The 23,589-nt window shown below is 40.2% G+C and overlaps 1 protein-coding gene across 3 annotated transcripts in view; it reads left to right on the top strand.

Moving 5' to 3' along the window:
- CDKAL1 (CDKAL1 threonylcarbamoyladenosine tRNA methylthiotransferase) overlaps positions 1–23,589 on the top strand; it is a 951,890-nt gene that overhangs the window by 856,771 nt on the left and 71,530 nt on the right. For all 3 annotated transcript variants that reach the window (XM_089682258.1, XM_089682259.1, XM_089682260.1), the window contains exon 15: positions 271–435. In XM_089682258.1, coding sequence (XP_089538384.1) covers positions 271–435 — 165 coding nt within the window. The remainder of the gene's footprint in view (positions 1–270; positions 436–23,589) is intronic.

Raw genomic sequence — 23,589 nt, 5'->3', positions numbered from 1 at the left:
GATTTCATGCTAGCTATAGAAAGTCAGTTCATAGAATCTTTATTCACAAAACCACAAAGTCTCTGACATAATACATTGTCAAAGCCTTGGCTGACTTTTGCTCTTGCTGTTTATGTGGAGGTGAAGGAAATTGGCATTTGGGTCAGACTGGGTATGTGTGGGATTGTTGTTACCAGGAAGTGGAGTTTGAAAAAGATGGCCCCCAGCCCTTCGAGTGAAATGACCAGTGCCTATTTTGCTGATATCAGTTCTGCTTTTTTTTTTGTTAAGGTCCTTGTTCCTAAAGATCCAGCCTTCATGGGGAAGATGATTGAAGTAGATATATATGAAACAGGAAAGCATTACATGAAGGCAAAACCTTTGTCAGAGTCGAAGATGTATACCCCGTCCATCACCAAGCCTCTAGAGAAAGGAGAAATTTCTGGTTTACCTGAGGTGAGTTTATTATTTATAATATTTTTTTTTAATTTATGTACATTATGCATTTGTCTGGTTTCCAGTATAAAAAGCCAATCAAAAATTGAATTGTAAATTAAAATTAGTTTGCTCCCTTTAAGAACATCAAGTAAAAGAAATATCTGTTGATCTGCTAGAAATCCAGAGTGCTTCTAACCTCCTGTTTGGGCTGACAACATATTGCCTGTGCTACACTGAAATCCCAAATCCGCTGTGAGCTCAGCATGTTTGACTATCTGCTTCACATGGAAATCCATACCATATGCACGGGAATTTGATAGTTAAAGTAGGCACAGCTTCACCGTATTCACTATGGTAAATTAACATTTACTTTTCAAAGTGAACGTTGACTTTGCTTGAGGAAAAGATTTTACCTTAGAATTAACCCCATTTGCCTAAAGTCCTGAATAAACAGAATGGTGTATTTTGCCTGTAGCTTTTTCTGCTGGGTCTGTGTATAATCCAAAAAAAAAAACCATGGAAAATCTTCAAAATGTAGGTTTAGGGAGATAAACAGCTCAGTACAAAACTTGGCACAGAGATTGGCAAAAGAAAGATTATCACATCAAGTGTATCTCACTTTACTCAACTTTTCCTGCAGCTATGTTTATTGGAGTTTGTCTAAATATTTGTTTTTCTTTTTTTGTTGTTGGTTTATTCACAAATATTTTTTAGCCTCGCCCTGCACAAAGATTTTCCAGCTTGTGGGACCACAATCTATGTGTCAACAGACTGAGAGCGATTGTCACTGGGTTTAGTTAACTAAATAATTAACCCTTTAAACCCCAAACTGCCACCAGATAGCTTTGGGTCTATCAACCCTTCCCAATAACAGCAATGACAATTATGACTTTAAATAAAAGTCTGCAGCATACACTGTCACCACAGACCAGTATATCCAGATTTGCACTAAAGTATTACTCTTGGAAGAGGCAGGGGTTCTTTTGAGTTCTGCGCTAGTACATTAGAGACAGTCCTAACACTTTTGAAAATATGGTTTAATAATGAATATGCAAAAATTGGGCAAATAGAATATTTACAGAAAAGAGACAATAATGCAACAGCAAGACAAAAGGAGTGAAAAATTTAACATACTTGCTTGTCCTGGTATGCAGACTCCAGTGAATAAACAAAGATACTACAATGGCTCTCACAAGTCCTGTTAGGTGTTTTTTGGTTTGATATTAAACAAGAGCTGACAACTTCAGGGGCAGTCCTCTTTTCTTGCCATTGAGGGGGGATGTTGACAGATATGATCTGACCAATTACCAGGTCAATGGTGTGGCTGCTGGGATGTCACTGTGTTTATGACTAGGTCCCAGATACAGTTTTCTATAGGTATTATTACCTACAGGTTACAGTCTACTAACTTGCATATTATTGTGCAGCATTGAATTACCTTCATTATGAATATAGATATGACTAGTTTTGGATGCTCAGTTTGCCTAGTGGAGGGATTGGGCCAGTTCTGCCCCCAGTACTCATAGGGTAATGGTGTTTGGGCTCAAAACGTTACAGATAAACTGAGGGAAGTAAACATATCTTTATTCTGTTTGTGAGTTATGAAATACACTGGGATTATGGATTCTACCAAGAGGAAGAGAGAGATATGTGTAAACTACAGACTTCAGCTAAGGTATTTACGCTCGGGGTGGTCTGGCAAGATCTCTGTTTTCCTGGTTGCTTAAGCTTGCAAATTTGACAGTTTTATGAGGGAACCTGGACTGAATTGTGCATTGGTTAATGGAAAGAATCTGTGTGTGTCCGATTAATGGACTGATACAAAGGTCCTGGCATCAGTTAACAGTTTGCGTTTTCTACCAGGTACCATCCTGGGGGAATGAAAAAGGGGACCACCGCTGCATTAGATCTCCTTGTGTAACAAACTGTCCTGGCTGAATTCTGAACATCATGGCGTTTGCCCTTTCACACAGCTTTGTGGGGGGCCCAGTACACATTACCATCACAAGGGCTCTTGCGCGCAGGCCAGCTGAGCCCTTCACTGTAATTGCAACCATACACAAAAATTATTTTGCTATTTGCTACCATTTGCCCATGCGGTCTACTCGTGGTTACAATAGCACCACCATATGTGCACATACAGCACCACAATCCATTTATGTCAGTGTCAGGCTATACACTGTGCCTGTGCTGCATGGACAGGAGCAATATGGCTTCAGTTACACTGTACAGGCTCAGCTGGCTCGTGTGTAAGAGCCTTATGTGAAACCCCATATTGGTGAGTTATTAATGATGCATCTCGATAACTTAAATCCCTTCTTCTGGCTTTATACATTTCTTTATCGTACATCACGGGACACAGAACAGGCTATTCATGACTATGTGGGTTATAGGCCACCTATTGGTGAATGGCCACTTGTCGACCAAGCAGAGAGGAGGTCCTCCCCTATATAACCCCTCCTACACAAGAAGTACTTTAGTTTTTTTGCCAGTGTCTGTAAGGTGGATAGCCATTGAAAGTGCTGCTGTGCTCTTGGAGCATACCTGAAGGTCCAGAACAGTTCCATGAGAGAATCAGGGACTTGGATCCATTCGGAAAGCTGTGAGCCAAAATGGATGGTACCCAAGCCTCCCTGGATAAGGAAAAGAATCCTCAAGGTTTTGCCTGTAATGCAGCTTTATGGTGCTGTACCCCCTGCACCGATGGAGCCCTGTGCAGTTTTAAATCTGACCAAGGTGATTCCAGCAGGGTACTGTGCGGGTCCAAGGCAGAGGCCCCTCAGTATGGGGACTGGGTCCTTGAAGATCTGTATGACAATGCCCGCCGTGATGGGTGAAGGTTGGTGCCTGCAGCGGGACTGGTAAGAGATCTAATTTTTGTCTCTAAAGAGAAACAACAAAGCTCTAAATTGGAGGAAAAAGGAGAGGTGTTGATGACTGTGGTTTCCACCAGGGGAAGTGCTCGCGGTTGTTCCTGAGATATGCTTGCTTATTTGTTTTCGGCCACTAGAGGAAGTATAGTCGCCCTTCAGCCGCAGGGTGCGGGTGCGCACGCACTCAGCGGGCACGTGTGCGCACAATGATCTTGCGCACAATCACAGTAGCGACCGGAAACAGAAGTCGGCCATATTTGTTTATCAGGATGCCAGGACACACGTGGGATGCTACTGCTGCTGGGGAATTTTTCTGTGTCCGGGACACAGAACGGGCTATTCAGTAGGGGCACATGAGTACTTCCCTGAGGGGGAAATGTTGGCCAGTCAGTCAGGAGCAAATCTTGGTGGCTCATAAGGTCAGCATTTGTATTGACTGTTTTTTCTTCAGCGCACTACTTGCATAGCTGTATCTTGTGGTCTGTGTTTACTAGTGGAGGTGCACAAATTTTACTCTATGTGAAACAATGTCTTCCAGAAAACGGAGTCGAGAAGGTGCAGCAGGCAAGGGCACTAATGTACCACTGCCAGATCCTGAGGATCCTAGCCAAAGGTCCATTGTAATATCCTCTCCTGAGAGGTCAGAAGCATCTGGACAGTCTGAGCTTCTATCTGGCATTGGGGCTACTACTGGGGTGTCTGCTTCTGTATATGTAACCAAGGATGATCTTGCTTCAGCCTTAGCATCTGGGATTGCTGGGATGATTGCGTAGATTTCTCAGGGGACTAATAAGTGGGATAGATCCTCGTCACTAGAACCACCAATCCTGGAGCAGGAATGGGTGGAACCTGAGGATGAGGAAGAACTGGAGGAGGGTCAGGCAGTAGAATCTCTGCCTGAGGAGCCACAGCCTGAGGAGAAGCAAGAGGTCTCTGCCTCCCAGTCTGAGAATTTTTAAATCCAAGACCTCACTGATATGGTGTGAGCTAGATTCAGGCTACCTCCAATAGAAACCTGTGAGGTTACTTATTCTTCTCTGGGCTCTTTGCAGCCTCCACAGAGTACGCAGGCCTTTCTGGTGCATCCTCGTCTGGAGCAAATTATGTATGCTGACTGGGATCACCCATATAAGGTTTTTGTTCCACCAAAGAGGTTTTCTTTTTTGTACCCTATGGAAAAGAAGTTTGTTAAGAAATAGGGTTTGCCTCTAGTGGATGCAGCTGTTTCATCCCTGAATAAATCTTTAACATGTCCTGTGGATAATGTCCAGGTTCCAAGGATTCAGCAGATAGGAAGCTACAGTCTCTCCTTAAGGCCTCCTTCTCCATAGCAGGTTCTGCCACACAGCCTGCTGTGGCAGCTATTGGCATTTGCCAGGGTATTTCTGACCGTGTCAAGCAATGGCTTGGAAGACTGTCGGTGCAGGGGGAAGTGTTTGGCGGAGGATTTGGAGGATGTTCCTTGTGCTTTGTGTTACGTGGTTAATGCTCTTAAGGATTCAGTTCAGCAAATTTCTCACCTGGGCCTCTTATCAGTGCACATGCACAGGGTTTTGTGGCTGAAGAGTTGCTCGGCAAAACTGGCATGCAAAAGATTGTTGGCAGGTTTTCCCTGTCATGGAGAATGGCTGTTTGGGGAAGATTTGGACAAATCTATCCAGAAGATTTCAGGGGGAAAGAGTTCTTTTCTATGCTTTAAAAGGAAATCCAAACACCCTTCTTTTAAGGTTCCAGGGGCTTCATTTACTGGCCCCTCATCTACCAGGCAGTTGTTTTGTCACACACAGGTCCCAACCTCCAGAGGTAGATCTCAGAGTCAGAATCCTTGGAGGCTGTGGGTGCAAAAGTCCTCCAAGACAGATCCAAAGTCCACTTCCTTATGAAGGGATGCCCCCACTCGTTTGGGTGGGGGGAAGGCTTTTGAATTTTGTTCCTGCATGTAGGGCTCTAATCCAAGACAAATAGTTCATTTCCACAATTTCTCTGGGGTACAGACTAGAATTGTGGGTCTTTCCCCCTCCCAGGTTTCTAAAATCAAATGTACCTATAAATCTAGAGAAAATAAGAGCTTTTTTCAGGCATTTGATTGCCTGTTGTCTCGCTCCTCTTTCAAGAATTTCATTGCTTGCTACAAAAACTGAAGTACTTCCTGTTTAGGAAGGGTCATATAGAGGAGGACCTCCTCTCTGATTGGTCAGCCAGTGTCCATTCACTTATAGGTGGCCTATAACCCACATAGTCATGAATAGCCTGCTCTGTGTCCCCTGATGTACTCCAGCAAAGGTAAGTATGTAGGAAAAAAAAAATTTTTTAAGAAGAGATCGATGTTATGCCAAATGCTTGCATCAATAATAACGCAATTAGTTAATAAAAGATATCACTTAAACTTTTTGCATTCATGAATTGTTTAACACAGTACAAGACTACTATAAATGTTTAAAGGATAAGGTCACCTATTATCGCATGTTACACCCATATTCAGGGTGTAACGTCTCTGCTGCAGCTGCTCCCATGCCTCCCAAATCCTCGCTGATGCAGGAGACCGGGGATATTCTCCCCACGTTTGCTGTCACAATTTCGGCTGGTGGCTTGTAGTTCTTATTGAACTACCAGAGTGCTGTGATCACTAGGTAGTTCATTGATTCTTCCTGTCATTGTGTAACTGCCAGTAATAGCTTACACTGACAGTCTGCAAGAGCCCTGCATTGCACCTGTGATCTGTTGATCATGGATGCAATGCTTTACAGGCTCCCAAAATAAATAAATGCGCATGTTTTTACCTGCAGAAAGATGTGCATTTTTTTTAAAGGTGACCTTATCCTTTCAGATAGTATGTCTGATGTAAATGTTGCCTTTATTCTTTTGTTTTGTTTTGTTTTGTTTTGTTGGCAGTAACCTATCTAGCCACTTCAATGTTTAGATTACATATACAGTATATATAAAACTTGTAAGCTCAGGTTTCAGGTTCCAGTTTCCAATTAAACTTTATGCTACCCCTATAGTTTTGCAAAAGCCCTTGAGCTGGAGGAATGCCTGGATGTTTTCCAGTAAATTTTAGCCAATTTCAGAAATAACTTGTGTTGTAAATTTGTAGGACTTAAAGGATGCTCCAAGAGAAAAACCTTCAGCAGTGCAAACTCTAGCCATGAGATTCTTTGCAGGAAGAAATATATGTTTTATGTTTTAACAATAGTGATGTTTTTCCCTGAGGAGTTGGTACGTATGCCGGTTTGCTTTTCATACTGAGAGTGTGAATAGCATTGAGATTTTCTTTTTATTCAAAGTTTCTAAAGGTGAGCAAGAAGGGTTATGCTTCAGATGTTTACAGTGCTGTCTATATATGTGTAAATTAGTCTGTGTTCATACAAAAGCTGCAGTACTCAGTGCAAGTGTCTAAATCCTGAGGATGTGCTTTTGCAATGTTTACCTTTTGGCATCAGCTTGGAAGCAGTGGGACAAATTAAACTAAACCAAATGCACAGAGATAAGTCATTTATAATTTACAGAGTATGAAGATGCAAGGGTTTTTTTGGTGATATTTTCCCATGGCAAGCAACAACAGTATCTTTCAGGGGGCCAAAGGTAAACACTGAGGCTAACGTCAGTTTTTCACAGCCAACCAAGTAAACTGCATATTGATGTGGAATGGATACTAACACATAAAAATCATAAGTAAGCTGCATATTGCAAAGTTCTGTCATTAAAGGGAGTAAGGTGTTCGGACACTTAATACATACATGCATCCTCCAGGACAGAGTCTTGCAAAGAAGACAAGGATTAGAATGACAGCAATGGAGCATCCATCTTCACAAATAAGTCCTTGAAGAGGTTCTTATTTATTTATTTATTAGCAGTACTTATATAGCGCCATCAATTTACGCAGTGCTTTACATATATATTGTACATTCACATCAGTCCCTAACCCTCAAGGGGCGTACAATCTAAGGTCCCCAACTTACATTCATACATAGACATACTAGGGCCAATTTAGACAGGATCCAATTACCCTACCAGCATGTCTTTGGAGGTTATTCACTCACGCACACACCTCCCCCCATAAAAATTAAGCGTCAGCAGCTAAAAATACTGTAGCTGCTGACTTTTAATAAAAGTATAAATATATTGCCGCGCTACACCATCATTGTTGTCAAATTCAATACATAAATAATGAAAATAGCAACATATAATCAGGTCCCAATAAAGAAATCGTGAATAAAGTCCCAATATTCTTTTATTGTGTAATCAAACACTGCGTGTCTTCAGATAAACCAAGTGCACCACCACCAAGTAATGGTAGGACCGGAACATGTGGACTCTTAAACTAATAAAAGTCATAAACGCTTGAATGTAATGACCTGAAGATGTATATCCACCATAACTCTCAAGCGAGGGAAAGATGCTGGACAGTCATAATGAGCGGAAAGGATCCCTTCACACTATCCCCATCTTACATGTCTCTCCGATATGTGCATTAGTGTCTGCTAAATTCACCACTGATGTGGCAAAACTACTTGTAAGACCCACAGGCTGCTGCCTTCCAAGCAGCTCTCTTTATGTAAGAAGGTGAAAGGTCAGCCTGCTCCACGGCCAGGAATCACCTCACACAGTCTCTCCCTCCAGCTTCAGCCTCACATATGCACTTATATAGCGCCATCAATTTATGCAACGCTCTATATATATATTGTACATTCACATCGGTCTCTAACCCTCAAGGGGCGTACAATCTAAGGTCCCCACCTTACATTCATACATACTAGGGACAATTTAGACAGGAGCCAATTAACCTACCAGCATGTCTTTGGAGGTTCTTCAGTCACACACACATCCCACCCCATAAAAATGAGTCAGCAGCTAAAAATACTGTAGCTGCTGACTTTTAATAAAAGTAAACTTGCCTTTCCAGGGATCCAGTGCTGTCCTCACCTGGGGTGGTTCTTTGCTGGTCTTCAGTCCTTGGTGCCACCATGGTAATTATGAGAAGCAGTTGCCCCCTACTGAGCATGTACAAGGGCACTGTGCCCTGTGAATGGTTCCTCAGCCTCTTAAAAACCTGTGATGTGTCCAAGAGGCTGAGTGCAGAGGGGGGCTGCAGTTCCGCTCTGATTCTCTAGGTTCAGTACCAAGCTCCTTCCTCAGGAGCCAAGTATTTTATTGTGGGAAGGACTGTGCTCACTTTCCTCAGTGAAATTATAGGGTGATATATGCAGGGACTGATGAAAGCAAAAGAATATAATCAGCAGATTACTTCCAAGGCAAGGGCGCTGGATGAGTTGGGTCAGTTATATGAAAACTGTTCAAAAGAACAGCTATTAACTGCAACAACTTTGTTTTTTTTAATGTAGATCTGAAAGTGAAAAAATGAATGCATGCTTTAGGCTACACCTTAGAATGTTGCTCATAAAGCCCCTTGAATCCTCCATCTTGGGGCATGGTTGTATGTTAGTTGGGAAAGCGTGTTCTGCTGGGTTTTAATTACAGCTATAAAATGTATTCCATTGCATGTATAAATGACAAGTACAGTAGATCTTACAGCTGAACTCCAGGGAAATTTCAAAACTAACCTTGCAATGCCCAGCTCGTTCTACTCAGACTACAAGGGTAAAATGTTTGTACGTCTTTGGGGTACCATTAAAAAGCATTTTTATTTACTTTATCCCTCGCTCTTCTCCTGGGTGGGTGGCTGAGCCCTCAGCATCCTCCCTTACATTGCAATACCTCAGGCCTTACTCTGTATGTGATGACCAGTGGAGTGCTGAAGAGAAGTGGCTTTGGGTGAGAGAAGGAAGCCTGAAGGAGTAATTAAAATTGCGTTTTAGGGTTACCTAGAAAAAATTTTTTATTTAAACCATTCAGTGTGAGGGGAGAACCACTGCAATGGTAATGTTTACATTTCTGCAGAGTTTATCTTCAACACCATGCACCATATGGAATACAGCACACAGGATCTGTCCACCACACCCTTTAAATTTTGTCCTAAAATTCCATATTTCTTAGCGTGCACCTCTAAAAATTAATTAAAATTAGAGAATATTCTAGTGACTTGCTCTCCAATGTATGCCTTGGTGATTGTGGCAGTATTCCAGGCCTGGTCTTACATTTCACCGAGGCACGGTTGTAAAAGTTGATGAAGTGTGAAATGAAAATGTGTATCACATTTCTAAGCATCATTTTATGCTCTTGCTTTACTGAGTGTTTGGGCTGCAAAAAAATGTATCCATGGTTTTAACATATGGAGAAAAGGTTGCTCAGCCATGTAAAAATTACTATTGTTCTACAAACTTGTTTTTTTATCTTCATATTTTACAATACATGGTAAACAAATGTTATCAATAACAGGGGGGAAGTAGCAGATAACATTACATTTATTGCTGTAAATGTCACCGCGACTTTGATTTTATAGGCTCTGGCAAACAGTAAAAGAGAAGCCATGCTTGAGACCTTAGATGAAATGAGCAGTGTGTCTAGTAAATCTGTACGAAGACACGCTGCTTTCTTTACACACTAAAGCCGTATCTTTTCAGTGGAAGAAAAGAGTTTTATGCTGCAGAAGGAGGTCACCCAGAGGCCACTGTGCACCTTCATCACTGGTTTTCATTGCAGACTTTAGCAATGGTAACCATTTACTGATGTTATCAAATATTACATGGTTTCATAATTACGTATAGTATAGGTACATCATATTTTATTCAGTGATTATTTTCTGTATTTTTTCATATTCAGTAAGATACTTTATGTACTGAAATGTCTATTTGGATAGCTACTTTGTGGGCATTTTAGGATATCCCCCCTCACATTACATGGCTTTAGCAGTTAGTTTGGTGCATACAGTGGCTGTAAAAAGTCTACACACCCCTGTTGAAATGTCAGGTTTCTGTGATGTATAAAATGAGACAAAGAAATAATTTCAGAGCTTTTTCCACCTTTAATGTAACCTATGAACTGTACAACTCAGTTGAACAACAAACTGAATCTTTTAGGTGGAGGGAAGTTAAAATAAAAAAACTAAAATAATATGGTTGCATAAGTATGCACACCCTTAAACTTTGTTGAAGCACCTTTTGATTTTATTCCAGCACTCAGTCTTTTGGGTAGGAGTCTATCAGCAAGGCACATCTTGACCTGGCAATATTTGTCCACTCTTCCTTGCAAAAACACTCCAAATTTGTCAGATTGTGAGGGCATCTCCTGTGCACAGCCCTCTTCAGATCACCCCTCATATTTTTGATCGGATTCAGGTCTGGGCTCTGGCTGGGCCATTCCAAAACGTGAATCTTCTTCTGGTGAAGCTATTTATTTGTTGATTTGGACGTATGCTTTGGGTGGTTGTCATGCTGAAAGATGAAGTTCCTCTTCATATTTAGCTTTCTAGCAGAAGCCTGAATGTTTTGTGTCAATATTGACTGTTATTTGGAACTGTTTATAATTCCCTCTACCTTGATTAAGGCCCCAGTTCCAGCTGGAGAAAAACAGCCCCAAAGCATGATGTTGCCACCACTGTGCTTCACTGTGGGTATGGTGTTCTTTTGATGATGTGCACCCAAACATGTGTGCCAAATATTTATTTTGGAATTATGGCCAAAAAGTTCAACCTTGGTTTCATCAGACCATAACACATTTTCCCACATGCTTTTAGGAGACTTCAGATGTGTTTTTGCAAAATTTAGCTTGGATGTTTTTCTTTGTAAGAAAAGGCTTCCATCTTTCCACTCTACCCCATAGCCCAGACATATGAAGAATACGGGAGATTGTTGTCACATGTACCACACAGCCAATACTTGCCAGATATTCCTGCAGCTCCTTTAATGTTGCTCTAGGCCTCTTGGCAGCCTCCCAGACCAGTTTTCTTCTCGTCTTCTCATCAATTTTGGAGGGACGTCCAGTTCTTGTAATGTCACTGTTGCGCCATACTTGCTCCACTTGATGATGACTGTCTTCACAGTGTTCCATGGTATATCTAATGCCTTGGAAATTTTTTTGTACCCTTCTCCTGACTGATACCTTTTAACAATGAGCTCCCTCTGATGCTTTGGAAACTCTCTGCGGACCATGGCTTTTGGCGAACTTTATTGGGGGTTAATCAGTAGCACTTTAAATGATGGCAGGTGTGTACTGACTCCTATTTAACATGATTTTGAATGTGATTGCCTAATTCTGAACACAGCTACATCCCCAGTTATAAGAGGGTGTGCACACTTATGCAACGACATTATTTTAGTTTGTTTACTTCTCCCCCTAAAAGATTTCAGTTTGTTTTTCATTGAGTTGTACAGTTTATAGGTCAAATTAAAGGTGGATAAAGTTTTGAAATTATTTATCTATGTCTTGTTTTTTTACATCACAGAAACCTGACATGTTAACAGGAGTGTGTAGACTTTTTATATCCACTGTACATGTGATGATGGGGAAGGAGGGGGATATTGAAAAGTTCTAAGGTAATTTGAGGTTTAGTAGTAGCAAGGAGAAATTGGCTTTGCTGTGCGAGATGAAGGGAAGGTATACGTGAGGTTATTTAATTGAAGGCTGTGTTTACACTGTTACAAGTGCAGGACTGCGTGTAAACTGAACGCATTCCCGCACCTACAGCCAAAACTTCTGCTCTTTTGCAGACATGCGGGGATGCCAATAGTTCCTAATATCACCCCTATGAATCGAAAAGCATAGTGTGTTTTCTGGTGCATGAAACCATGTGGTGTCAAAGCACTATGCAGTTGCATGTGGCCATGCTTTAAAAAAAAAAAAAAAAAGGGTCAAGAACTTTTTCCTTGAGGGAAACAGAGGTACAAATTACACAAACGTGAGCCACACCACCTGCACATATGTGAACCTAGACTAAAGGAACATGCTCACAGGTAAACACCATTGGCCTAATTCTTAGCAGCTATCTATTAGGAATATGTAGCTGTGAAAATATACCTTTTTAAATTGGCTGTATGCCTTTGAACTGAAATATATACAAAGCATGTCCTCATATAAAGTGTTTTTGTCTCAACCAATAGTGCCTAGTGTGTATACTGACTGCTTTCTCCTTCCTCTGCAATCTGTATCAGGCAGTCTATGCCCCCCTTCCCTCTAGCACAGCCTCAGATCTGTATATTTCCTAGTAAGGCTGTGTATAGGGCGGGGGGTCCATTTCTTCCACTCAGGTGTCAAATTATACTCAGCTCTCTGCTCTGTGCTGTGCGGTGTATAACTTTAGATCTGTGCTTCCTAGAAGCTGAGAAATATAATTTGATCTGTGTACTTAGAAAGGCTCTGGCAGAGAGAGGGCTGCAGATAAAGAGGTACAGCCTATGTATAAGGATTTGCTTCATCACTGTATATCGTCTGAGGCTAGTCATCTCAGTTGGCTTATATAACGGTTTATCATCATTGTACCATTTTTATGTTGCACAATATTTCTGCAGCCTTTTATCAAATGCAAATTTTGAGGAAACATACACTTAAATGCATTTTAGTGCACACACAATATACTACACAATTTTTGGTAGACTATAAAAGATTATGTTGCACCGAGTAAATAGATACTAAAATTTTGCATGCCTGTGAAATGGTGTCGAACTATAGTACCTTATTATCTCTATAGGCAACGCTCTAAAAGCCTTTACAGGTTACTAGTTTAGAGTTAAACATGAGCTCTGGCACAAAAAGTATTGCTCTCACTCTGACATTTGTGACGATACCTCACATGTGTGGTGCAATCATCATGCAGGACCTATCTGTGTGTGAGCACAGGAGAATGGGGCAGCTCTCCTTTGCCATCAAACAAAGGACGTGAGCCAAGGTTTATTGCTCATTTACTGCTGAATCAGGACTTTAAGCATTTTCACTTTTAAACTTTTTCTGTTGCACTATTGACTCTTTTATTTTGTAATACCTTTTTACTGTACATATTCTGTTTGCACCATTTTACTTTTTTCTTTTTTTTATTAAACTATATTTTAAAATTGTTAATATTGTTGATAATGCACTGACAGAATTTAAAGAATCCTAGTCTCTTTGAAGAGCACTACTATACGGTAAATCTCTGTAATATTCCTGTTTGTGGTGACAGGTGCATTACAGACATTTATTAAAAGTCATAATTGTTATTATGAGTGGTTGATAGCTCTCTGATGTCAGTGAGTTAGGGTGTAAGGAGTTAACTGTGTAGTTAATGAACCCCAGTGACAATTGCTCTCAATCTGCTGGCACCTGCGAGCTGGGAAATCTTGTGCAGGGTAAGGCTAAGAGTGTCATCGCCACATATTGGTATAGGGGTGGTGTGATTTGACCAGCCATTTATCACACGTTATTGAATGTCTCCAGAGTGTGATACTGCATCCTTCACAACATTTACCTTTACCTCTTTAGGCCTGCGATCGACCCACACAGCTCAGACTTACATCTCCAAGTATGAAAAATACCTGGGGAATGGCAACAAATTTGGTGCAAAGTCACTTCATGCATTATCAACATAGACTCTGTTTAATTTCCCTGCCTGGTGCATGGTACACAAGAGTAGTGCTCCTCTATCCCTTTCAATCAGATGTTTTAGAAGATGCTATGCACTTGGAGATGTCATGCATATTTGGTGGACGTGCCACATGCTAAGCCTACTAACCATTTGATGCTAAGTTTTCCAAAGACCTGCGACTTGCATCCATTAACACCCCTGCGACTTTAACCGTTAACACCCCTTCCTCAACAAAACTCAATACAAGTTAACCTAGAATATATTTGTTAAAGTTAAACGATGTATGGATTCTTTTCTGCCTTTTCTAATGAAAAACGTATTAGCATACTCATAGACATACACAGCAAATTTCTTGCCATATGGACCCCATGGATCTATTATACCCACACTCACTGGCTACTGAGAGTCTAATCATCTTAATAAGCAAATATCTTAGGAAGGGAGTTTTGGGGGCTGCTTGTAACACCTTTCTACTCCCATTCCCAAACTGACCCCTGATATGTATTTTCTCCCTCTACACCCGAAAATGTCATCTTTGTCTATCTTATATAATAACACTATTAAAAATATGTTGAGGCTAAAACAACAAATTAAAAATTTCAAGCAGGCAGTTTTTTTTTCGTTATTTTTTTTTATTGAGGTCTGCCAAAACTCTTCTGAAGTAAGACAGATGCCAGAGACAACTATGTAAGTAGCATCCAGATGGAGACTAGCAGTGACTAGATAGCGTCCAGATCAGAAATGAGCTTGAGGATCCCAGTCTTGTGGAGTTCATCTTACCATCCCATTAATATAAACTCCACCTTAAAAACTGCTGAATACATTTTAAGCTTCAGGTAATAATTATAAGAGAGCGTGTTTCTTAATTTTACAAAGTAGACAAATCGAATGTGTATAATTTATTCAAGTGTTTCAATTTTCTTTAGTCTCATTCTAATTTTGAGTGAAGTAAAGAACATACTAACAATTAAGAAAATTGATATTCAGTTTTCAGTGGCAGTATTCATTTGTCAGGATTAGGGTTCTAGCAAGTGCTCAAACTTTGGACAAGTCTAATGGTTTTTTCAATGTTGTTCACTGCCAGACCAGAAAATCCCCAGCCACTATTAAATACATTCAATGGCTCTGCTAATTTCAAGGCAAAAAGTGAAGACGAAAGCTAGAGTCATATACTCTGAGGTGTCTTGGCACAGTCTTTTGTAGTGCTTCACTGAGGAAGAAATAAAACACTCAACAAGAGCTTTATGCTAACATACAGCTTAACCCTTTTCTGCACTTTTCAAGACCTGCCTGGGCCTTTTGATGGCATTTCTGGTTGTATATTTTTCTTTAACCATAGTGATCACCATAAAACATTCCAGTTGACAGTTTATAGCTTACAAAACTGAGCCATGTGAGCTATGCTAAATAGTGATGAATTTAAAAACTTAAAGTAACACTGGAGATGGCAGTTATGCAAGGAAATAACTTTGGCAATGGATATGGCATCAATACAGGAAGACCTTAAAAAAAAAAAAAAAGGGGGCGTCGGCAGCTACATGGCAAACAAGGTTCAGTATTAAGAAATGTAAGGTTATATACAATGGTACCAAAAATACATATGCAATAATACACATTAGGAGGGGCTTCTGGGAGAATCGGTGATGGAAAATAATCCGGGGGTGTACAGATCACAGAACTGCCAAAAGCTTGGAATTTTAAGTCAAAGCCAACAAAGTTTTGTCATGCAATAATAAGGGCATACATTTCAAGAGATAATAATTCTACCCATTACAAAACACTGGCTCTACCTCATCTAGAATATGTAGTTCAGTTTTGGTTACCAACCCTCAGGAAAAACATTGTAAATTAGAAAGAGTTCAGAGAAGGAGAGATGGAGCGCCTCAGATATGAGGATCGATTACCGGTATATAAATTAGTTATTTACTCTGGAGAAGAGGTGCTTAAGAGGGGATATTATTATAATGTACAAATATATCAAAAGTGACTCCAGTAACTGTGATAAACTGTTTACTCTAAGGTCCCTGAAGAGGACATGCAGTTGCGATTTGAGGTTAGGAAGGAGGTTTAACCTTAGATAGCGTAAAGGGTGTTTTACTGTAAGAGCATTTAACAGGTACTACCTGAGGGTGTCGACAACTCCAGAAAACTTTTGCATAACATTTGCAGAATATACAGTGCTATGAGAATTGTTAGAAATTAAAAACTATACACACATAGGGTGATCTGGATGGACCTGTGTCTTTTTGCACACTCCAATTTTAGTAAAAAAAAATGTGTCCTATAGCATCCAGTCAGATAAATGTACACACTTTTTTACCTTGGTGATCTGGAAATGAGTTGCTTTGGCCATCACCTCCACTTTTATATTTTTTACTTACATAACTTCTAAAGAACAAATTAAGCATCAGCTTATTAATAAAGTGAGTGTGACGATTTATGTTGGTGTGTCTGGTTACATTGATGGTTCTTGAAAATAATTCCCTTTTACACTGGTGGTGCTTGAAATGAGTGCCCTGTTATATTAGTGGTCAGAGGAAAGAATGCTTCATTATATTGGTGGTCAGTGTAGTGACTTCTTCTGTTAATATTTACTGGTATGTAGCCTCTGGATTTGCCAAGTGACATTGGTGCTGGAATCTTGCCACACTGCCAGGCAGATTGATCTATAATTGCTGCTGCTCAATGAACCACTAGCAAACTGTGAAAAAACCCTAATGTTCCAAAGAAGCCTGATTAGGAAAGGCTGCTTTAGACACTAAAGCAACCTTAAAGTAGAACTGAGGGTATCGTGTTTTTTTTTACATTTTTGTAGTTAGTTATTTACCCACAATTTTTACCTGTGTCCCATTGGTGAGATTTTCCTTCATTCCCTGTCCCATTTCCCCAATAGAAAGTGAGAAGAAATCCCTCCAAAGTAAGGAAATCCCTGATTGTCACCAGGATCACCAGAACTGGTGTCTCAATTGGAATATTTTTCCTCTATTTCTGTTCTGGTGACCTTTCCAAATTTTGTTTTTTTTTTCCACTTTCACTGATAAGTCACAAATGGGGCGAATTTCCCTAAAGGGATAGAGACAGCAATACATAAAATCTGACACATTCTAATCCCTGTACATTCTATCTGAAACTAAATAAAATGTCTTGAATTATACTTTAACACATTCAATTAAAGGTTATCAGTTGTGAAAGAACTATGGGGGTTGCCATTAGTAACTGAGTAGCTTGTTCAGCTCAGTGACAAGCTAAGTAGTGAAGCAAGGATAATAATGACAGCCCTGGAACTTGAAAAGTCAGAAATGACAGGTCTTATGTTTCTGCCCTGACAAATTCCTTTTAAGCATATTTTATACAAGTGTACTGTTTTCTTTCTTTCTTTTTCTTTAAAATGGTATTTTTTTCAATGTCCCCCCTTTCTGCCAATTGAATGCTCATATTCAGCATAGACTAGCGTAATGTTATATAGGTAGCACGTGAGGTTTTTCTCTCACAGAGCATAAGATATATGTAAATTATCCAGCATCCATTGATTGTGCTGTATTTAATAAGGTACTGTATATATAGTAGTTATTGCAGTAGAAAAACCTAGTGGGGTTGATTTACTAAAACTGGAGAGTGCAAAATCTGGTGCGAGCTGCTTCCAGGTTTTTTTTGTCAAAGCTTAATTAAACAAGCTTGACTGGCTACCATGCACAGTTGCACCAGCTTTCAGTAAATCATCCCCACTATCTGGAAAATGTACAGCCATTGTAGCCCTGAGTTATAAAATGATATAATTAAAGTTAAATTCTGATTTTATTTTAAAAAAGTTAAAAAAATAATGCATTAGAGGGTAAACTATAGACATTTCTAAGATTGTAGCTAACTTTATTGCAGATTCATATCTTAATGTTTTCTAGAGACATGGATTATACACCTTTCCAATGCTTTTTTCAAACTTCCTGTTAAGTGGGAGGACCTGCCTTGATCAGGCTTAGTGTTGTAAGAAAAGTTACAGCCTTTCCATCACCTAGGCTCCTTTCACTATTCTGTGGTGACCTGCACATTAGAGAAATGTGTACAAATTCTTCTGTACTCGGCCAGTTCAGATTACCTTGTTGTTCCATAGATTTGTAGAAGACAAGCTGATGTGCATGTTTTCTGGCATCTTTGAACCTGTCAACGGGTTATCATTGCATGCAATATGTGCTTTTTTTGCCTACAAAGCTAACTTATTGCGCAAAGAAGGCAGGTTTCTAAACCCACCATCTTCTATAATTTAAATCCCCACTTTTTTTAAAGGTAAAATGAGTCAGAATGCATGTGATAATGGTAACCAAAATATCTCCGAAAAAGCTCCTGTTGCAGTGGATGCTTATAATTTGCCAGTTTTTCACAATCACAGCTGGTTGCAGATCAAAATTGAAAAATATCCCTCTGTTTTTCTTTCCTCCCCTCTCATCTTTACCACCTTCTTGCTCGTTTTAAATTTGAGAGACATATCTACGCCTTGCAAACTTCTTTTCCAGCATCGGGCTGTTAATTTATTGTGAGCATCGCTACTGGATGCTTATCCTTTGACTCGTGGTAATCCCTATACATTCCAGTAGTTAGACTCTCGAAACCCTTGCTATTAGAGGTGATATGTCTGCATAATGCTGTTTTTTCCTAATACATGTATGATTGAGCAGCTCCCTTTGATACTCCTTAACTCTACAATGGGTAACACTTCTCAGAGATTTGTAAAGACTCAAAGAACAGAATAGCCCAAGTCAATGGCATAGATCATTTATATAACTATGTTTATGTACCAACTTTGTACTTTTATTGGGTATCCTGTAATTTGGCTATTAATAGTCTGATTTTGTTCTGTACATCCATCTCCCCATATATGTTTAATAAAGTCTTTGTGGAATAAAATAAAAAAAAATATATTTCAAAAGACATGTTACTAAAGGGCTTGTATAGAAATTACATAACAGAACTAAACAATTTATGGTCACCTTAAAATAAAGGGTGGTTGAATGTAGACATTTGTCTGACAACTAAGAGTGTAGTAAGAACTATTACCAGGGATGGATATACTACTCACCACCCTCCATACTTAAAGCAAAACTAAAGGCTCAGTATAAAAAGAAAAATTTAAATAACCAACTTGTCATACTTGCCTCCTCTGTGCCATGGTTTTGCACAGAGCAGCCCTGATCCTTCTCTTCTTGAGTCCCCAGTTGGTGCTCCTGGCCCCTCCCTCCTGTTGGGTGCCCCAAGAGCAAACTGCTTGACTGCTTGCTATGGGGGCACCCGAGCAGGAGCGCTCCTGAGCCGCTGCTCTGCGTGTCCATTCACACATGGAGCCATAGCTCGGCCCCACCCTTCCCTCCTCATTGGCTTACTGGCTGTGATTGACAGCAGCAAGAACCAATAGCTCCAGCTGCTGTCTCAGCCAGTGAGGAGGGAGAGTCCCTGACTCTCGTGCACATTGCTGGAACGGAGTGGGGCTCAGGTGAGTATTAGGGAGGGCTGGGGCGAGTGCTGCATGCAGGTTTTTTACTTTCATGCATAAAATGCATGAAGGTAAAAAACCTTGAGCCTTTAGAATCACTTTAATCCCTTTGGCTTCTTAACTACCCTCTTATGTAATTCCCAGTCATGACATACTATTCTTAAAGGTGGAGTATGTTCCTAAAATATTAATTCTAAAACTGCTAAAGCTTGGATAAAAGGGGGCATTTTATATGTAAACATCGAGAAATTACAAAAGTGGTAAAAATTCAACTCTTAGTGAAAATGCAGATCTTTGACAGTTGCTGAAACAGTTTCTAACAGTATGGCAAAATGACCGGATGCACTGTCCTAGAAAGGATTAAGTATGATAATTCTGGAAAATCCAGGGGAAAGCTGAATCAAAATTCTTTTAAATAAATGGCATACTTTTCCATGTCATTGAAGAGATATTTTTGTGACACAAGCTTGAATGTTGAATGATCTGATGCCATTTACCGGTACTGTATCATTCCTGTTGCCCTAAATTTGGCTCAGTACCGGGAAAATGATGCAAGATGATCTATCTTAGTAAGCATAGTCCTTTGTGCCTTGTGACTGAGTGTGCACCATTGTGGTCATCTGCTTTTATCTTTCTCAGAGTGGCTCTTTTACTGGCGTTTGATGGTAAGGCCTTTTGAATGATGAAGCCACATCTGTGTTAAAAAGACAGTAAAAGTCACTAGGACATGAGTCAAATGCAATGACATAGCCTGTAAACCTATATTATTCCAGTATACATTGAAGTCACGCACATCTTCAAGGAAATCTTTTACAGTTTTCCTTTTGTATTTCTACTAGAATAAGGATTAACAAGACAATCTTTAAGTGTTTCCCTTAATACATAGTGTTTCCTTTTCATTCACATTCACATTTTCTAAAGTGTCCTGCTGCTTCTTTAAGATGGCATGAAAATATATCAGAGACTGTTTGTGTTCTAGCTTGTACTGTAAAACGCACATTACATTTTTCACAGAAGTAATGTATACCATAATCCAGTTCTTAACAGTTTTATTTTAGAACTTGTTGCATTGTTCATTTAATGGCATGATTATCTTTGAAGTGATACCTCCAATGCATGAAAGTGCAGCTTAAAGAATAGACATAATATTGACATTTGATCTCTTAATTGATCATGTCAGCCAAGTCTTAGGATATGCATTAGAAAAACGAGTAGTTAAAAAAATATTTATTTTATTAGACAGAAAAGTTAAATAATTTATTTTACTTTCTCAGTGGACCTTAATTTTCCTGACCTTATGGCTAAGCAATTCCACTGTCCAGTGGGTGCCTCAGTGGGCATGTATAAAGCCGTTCATAACACTGCCCCAAATTACATCACCGACCTTGTCTCTAAATACCACCCAAACCGTACTCTCCGCTCCTCGCAAGACCTTCTACTCTCTAGCTCCCTTGTCTCCTCCTCCCATGCTTGTCTCCAAGACTTCTGCAGGGCTTCCCCCATCCTCTGGAACTCCCTACCCCAATCTATCAGACTATCCCCTACTCTGCTCACTTTTAGGCGTACTCTGAAAACCCATCTCTTCAGGGAAGCCTACCCCGACCCCAGCTAGTACTGGAATCCTCTACTCTTCCTACCACTCCATCCCCCACAGCTAATTATCTTTTGTACCACTATCCCCTCCCTTCTAGATTGTAAGCTCCAAGGAGCAGGGCCCTCTAATCCCTCTTGTATTGAACTGTATTGTTACTGTACTGTCTCCCTCCATAAATGTAAAGTGCTGAGCAAACTGTCGGCGCTATATAAGTCCTGTATAATAATATAATATTAAACAAGGACCTGGCAAAAGCTGGTGCTTGGCCATGAATGCATGGAAAGTCAAACCCTAGCAAAGTGACAGTAAAGCCGCCTTAGAAAATTAGGTATAAACATGTCTTTCTATCTCACATCCCAAAAATAAAGGAATTATACCCTTTTTTAGAATAGTGGGTGGAGCCATGCATAATATTCCACCTTACTAGCTAACTGTACAGCAATTAATGTTGGTGTATGACATAGATACAACCTGTCATTCAAAACTGCATACAGAGGCTTCCTGCTTGTTGGCCATCATTAGTGCAAGGTATGGAAACAGTGTCTTCTAGGAGTACAGGGCTTGGGGACTTAAAATATAGTATAGTCCAAAACGTTATAGTACAGATGGACGTAGAACAAAAAACCTTCCACTTTTCAAAAATGTTTTGCATTGCTGCAGTGGAATGTCAATGATATATTGATGCAGCCTGGACAGGCTCTGACTGCTGCTCCCTTTCAGAGCTACTATTTGTCACGCAAAGATTGCTCACTAGCTAGGACATGATTACTGCCTGTAGCCTTGATGTAGGAGTGTAAGAGTGACAATGCCACTTCTGCATTGCAAGCAGGGCTAATGAGCATTATTCCCTTAATATAAGAAGAGGATATGATATGCAAGTTTAAAGTTGTTGTAAGCCCTTACCCACAGAAGTGACTAGCCTCATGTGATACACAGAGATGAAACAAATCCTTCTACTAGGTTGTACTGGTTTATCTGCAGTGATCTCATCTCTACATCTCTAGTTTAAAGTCCACCTTTTACACAGCTGTTTTAACATCACACACTGCACAGCTCAGAAAGGAGAGCTGAGTGTAATCTGAGACCTAAGTGGAAGGAAGGGAAACACCCCCCTATATACAATCTGATAGGGCAACATGCACAACTGAGGTTGTCAATCATAGGCGGTGTGCTGGAGGTCCCCTCCTCGTCCCCTCTCTCTTTTCGAGTTGGCACAGCCTGTCAGAAATGACTTATGCAGATAGCAGAGGAACAAGACTGTAGACAGAAATCACACTTGGTGCTTTGGATTGGGGCAAGTACATACCATGGAATATGCTTTGTACATTTTTCATGTCAGATGAACACAACCACTTTAAAAGCAGCTATATAATTTATTTTTGTTTCTTTAGTTTACATGTTACTGGAAGCCATCTATCATTACACTATTATATTCATTCAGATACTTTGTGTTATGGTGTTTATTGTTTATGCAATAAGCAAATGTTTACTGAATAAATTATTCTGTTTTGACTCCCTACTGAAGACTTTTCATGCTTCTGGATAAGTGGTTCTTTATAGTGCATGCTATATCTTGGGATCTCTTAATTACAGTGCAATTGCCAAACCTTCTTTCACCCTTAACCATTCTGACTTGTGGTGTCAACTGCAATAGACGTAGCTCATTAAATACTTGTACAAATGACAGTAAATTTGATGACTGATTAATGAAGGTGTATTCCAAGCTTTGCAGTTTCCAGGAACTTTGGTTCCCTAGGCAAAAGCAAATTTTTACACCCCAGTAAATGTTCCAGTTATGTTTCATATTACTGCATTACTTTTAACTACAGAATATTGGAGACACTTCCACTACCACTAGCTCCTATTATGTTGTGTGAGTTTCAGATTGGCTATCATTAGCAGCCTGTGACCCTACCCTTTGAGTTCCCATGTTGGCTTTACTTATGTAGGGCTACCCCTGAAGGGACTACTGTTAATGTTGACAGGTTCTTTCCCTATATAGTGCAAGGAAACAAGGCACAATTGTCATACATCCATTCTAGCTCAGTAAACAGTCTAAGGGTTTAGGTTTTTCGTTTATTGCTGGTGAACTTGGAGAGGAGCTCTGGGAATGAAGCAGGATTCCCCAAAACAGAACAGATTGCCAATATCTATCTGGATGGTAGCTCTACTAATTACAAAGGAAATGATAATCAGCTCGGACACTCTGTATGGGAACCATGCACCCAATAATATAGCACACGTTATGGAGGCCTAAGGTAGCCCATGTTTCACAGCCTGAGACCAAAGGAACTCCAGCTCAAGATAGGATACTTTACTCAGAGTCCCAAAGTACATAGTCAATAAGCAAGACTTCCTCAAAAGTCCAGTGTCCAGCCCAGGATTGCTTCAGGACAAGAAGTCCCCCAGATCCATTCCCACCCAAGGGAAAAAGGCCCCCTTTTCTGGGCTCCAGCCTATCTAACAGGAACCCATCCACCATCTGGGCTCACCTCTTCAGATATTTCATAGGCCTTGCTAAGTTTTCAGGCCAGGTATTTGAATCCTCCTGCCCTTATCTCCAGAAGCTTTTCCCAGAGTCAGGGGAAGGTGATGAAACTTCCAGCTTGTAGAGCCTGAGCAGACCAAACTAGACAATTTTGGCTTACAAAGACTCCAGATGGCTGCACGTCTAAATGGCTTTATTGTAACATCTCACAAATGTACATCATGCAATAGTGGGGGACAAGAAAGGATAACACCTTGCGCTTAGTCATAACCTGATGGCTTG

This window comes from Staurois parvus, unplaced genomic scaffold (genome assembly GCF_062004578.1).
Source record: "Staurois parvus isolate SC_StPar_1 unplaced genomic scaffold, SC_StPar_1.0 ptg000287l, whole genome shotgun sequence".
NCBI classification, from domain to species: Eukaryota; Metazoa; Chordata; class Amphibia; order Anura; family Ranidae; genus Staurois; species Staurois parvus.
This window is presented reverse-complemented; position numbering and strand designations above follow the sequence as displayed.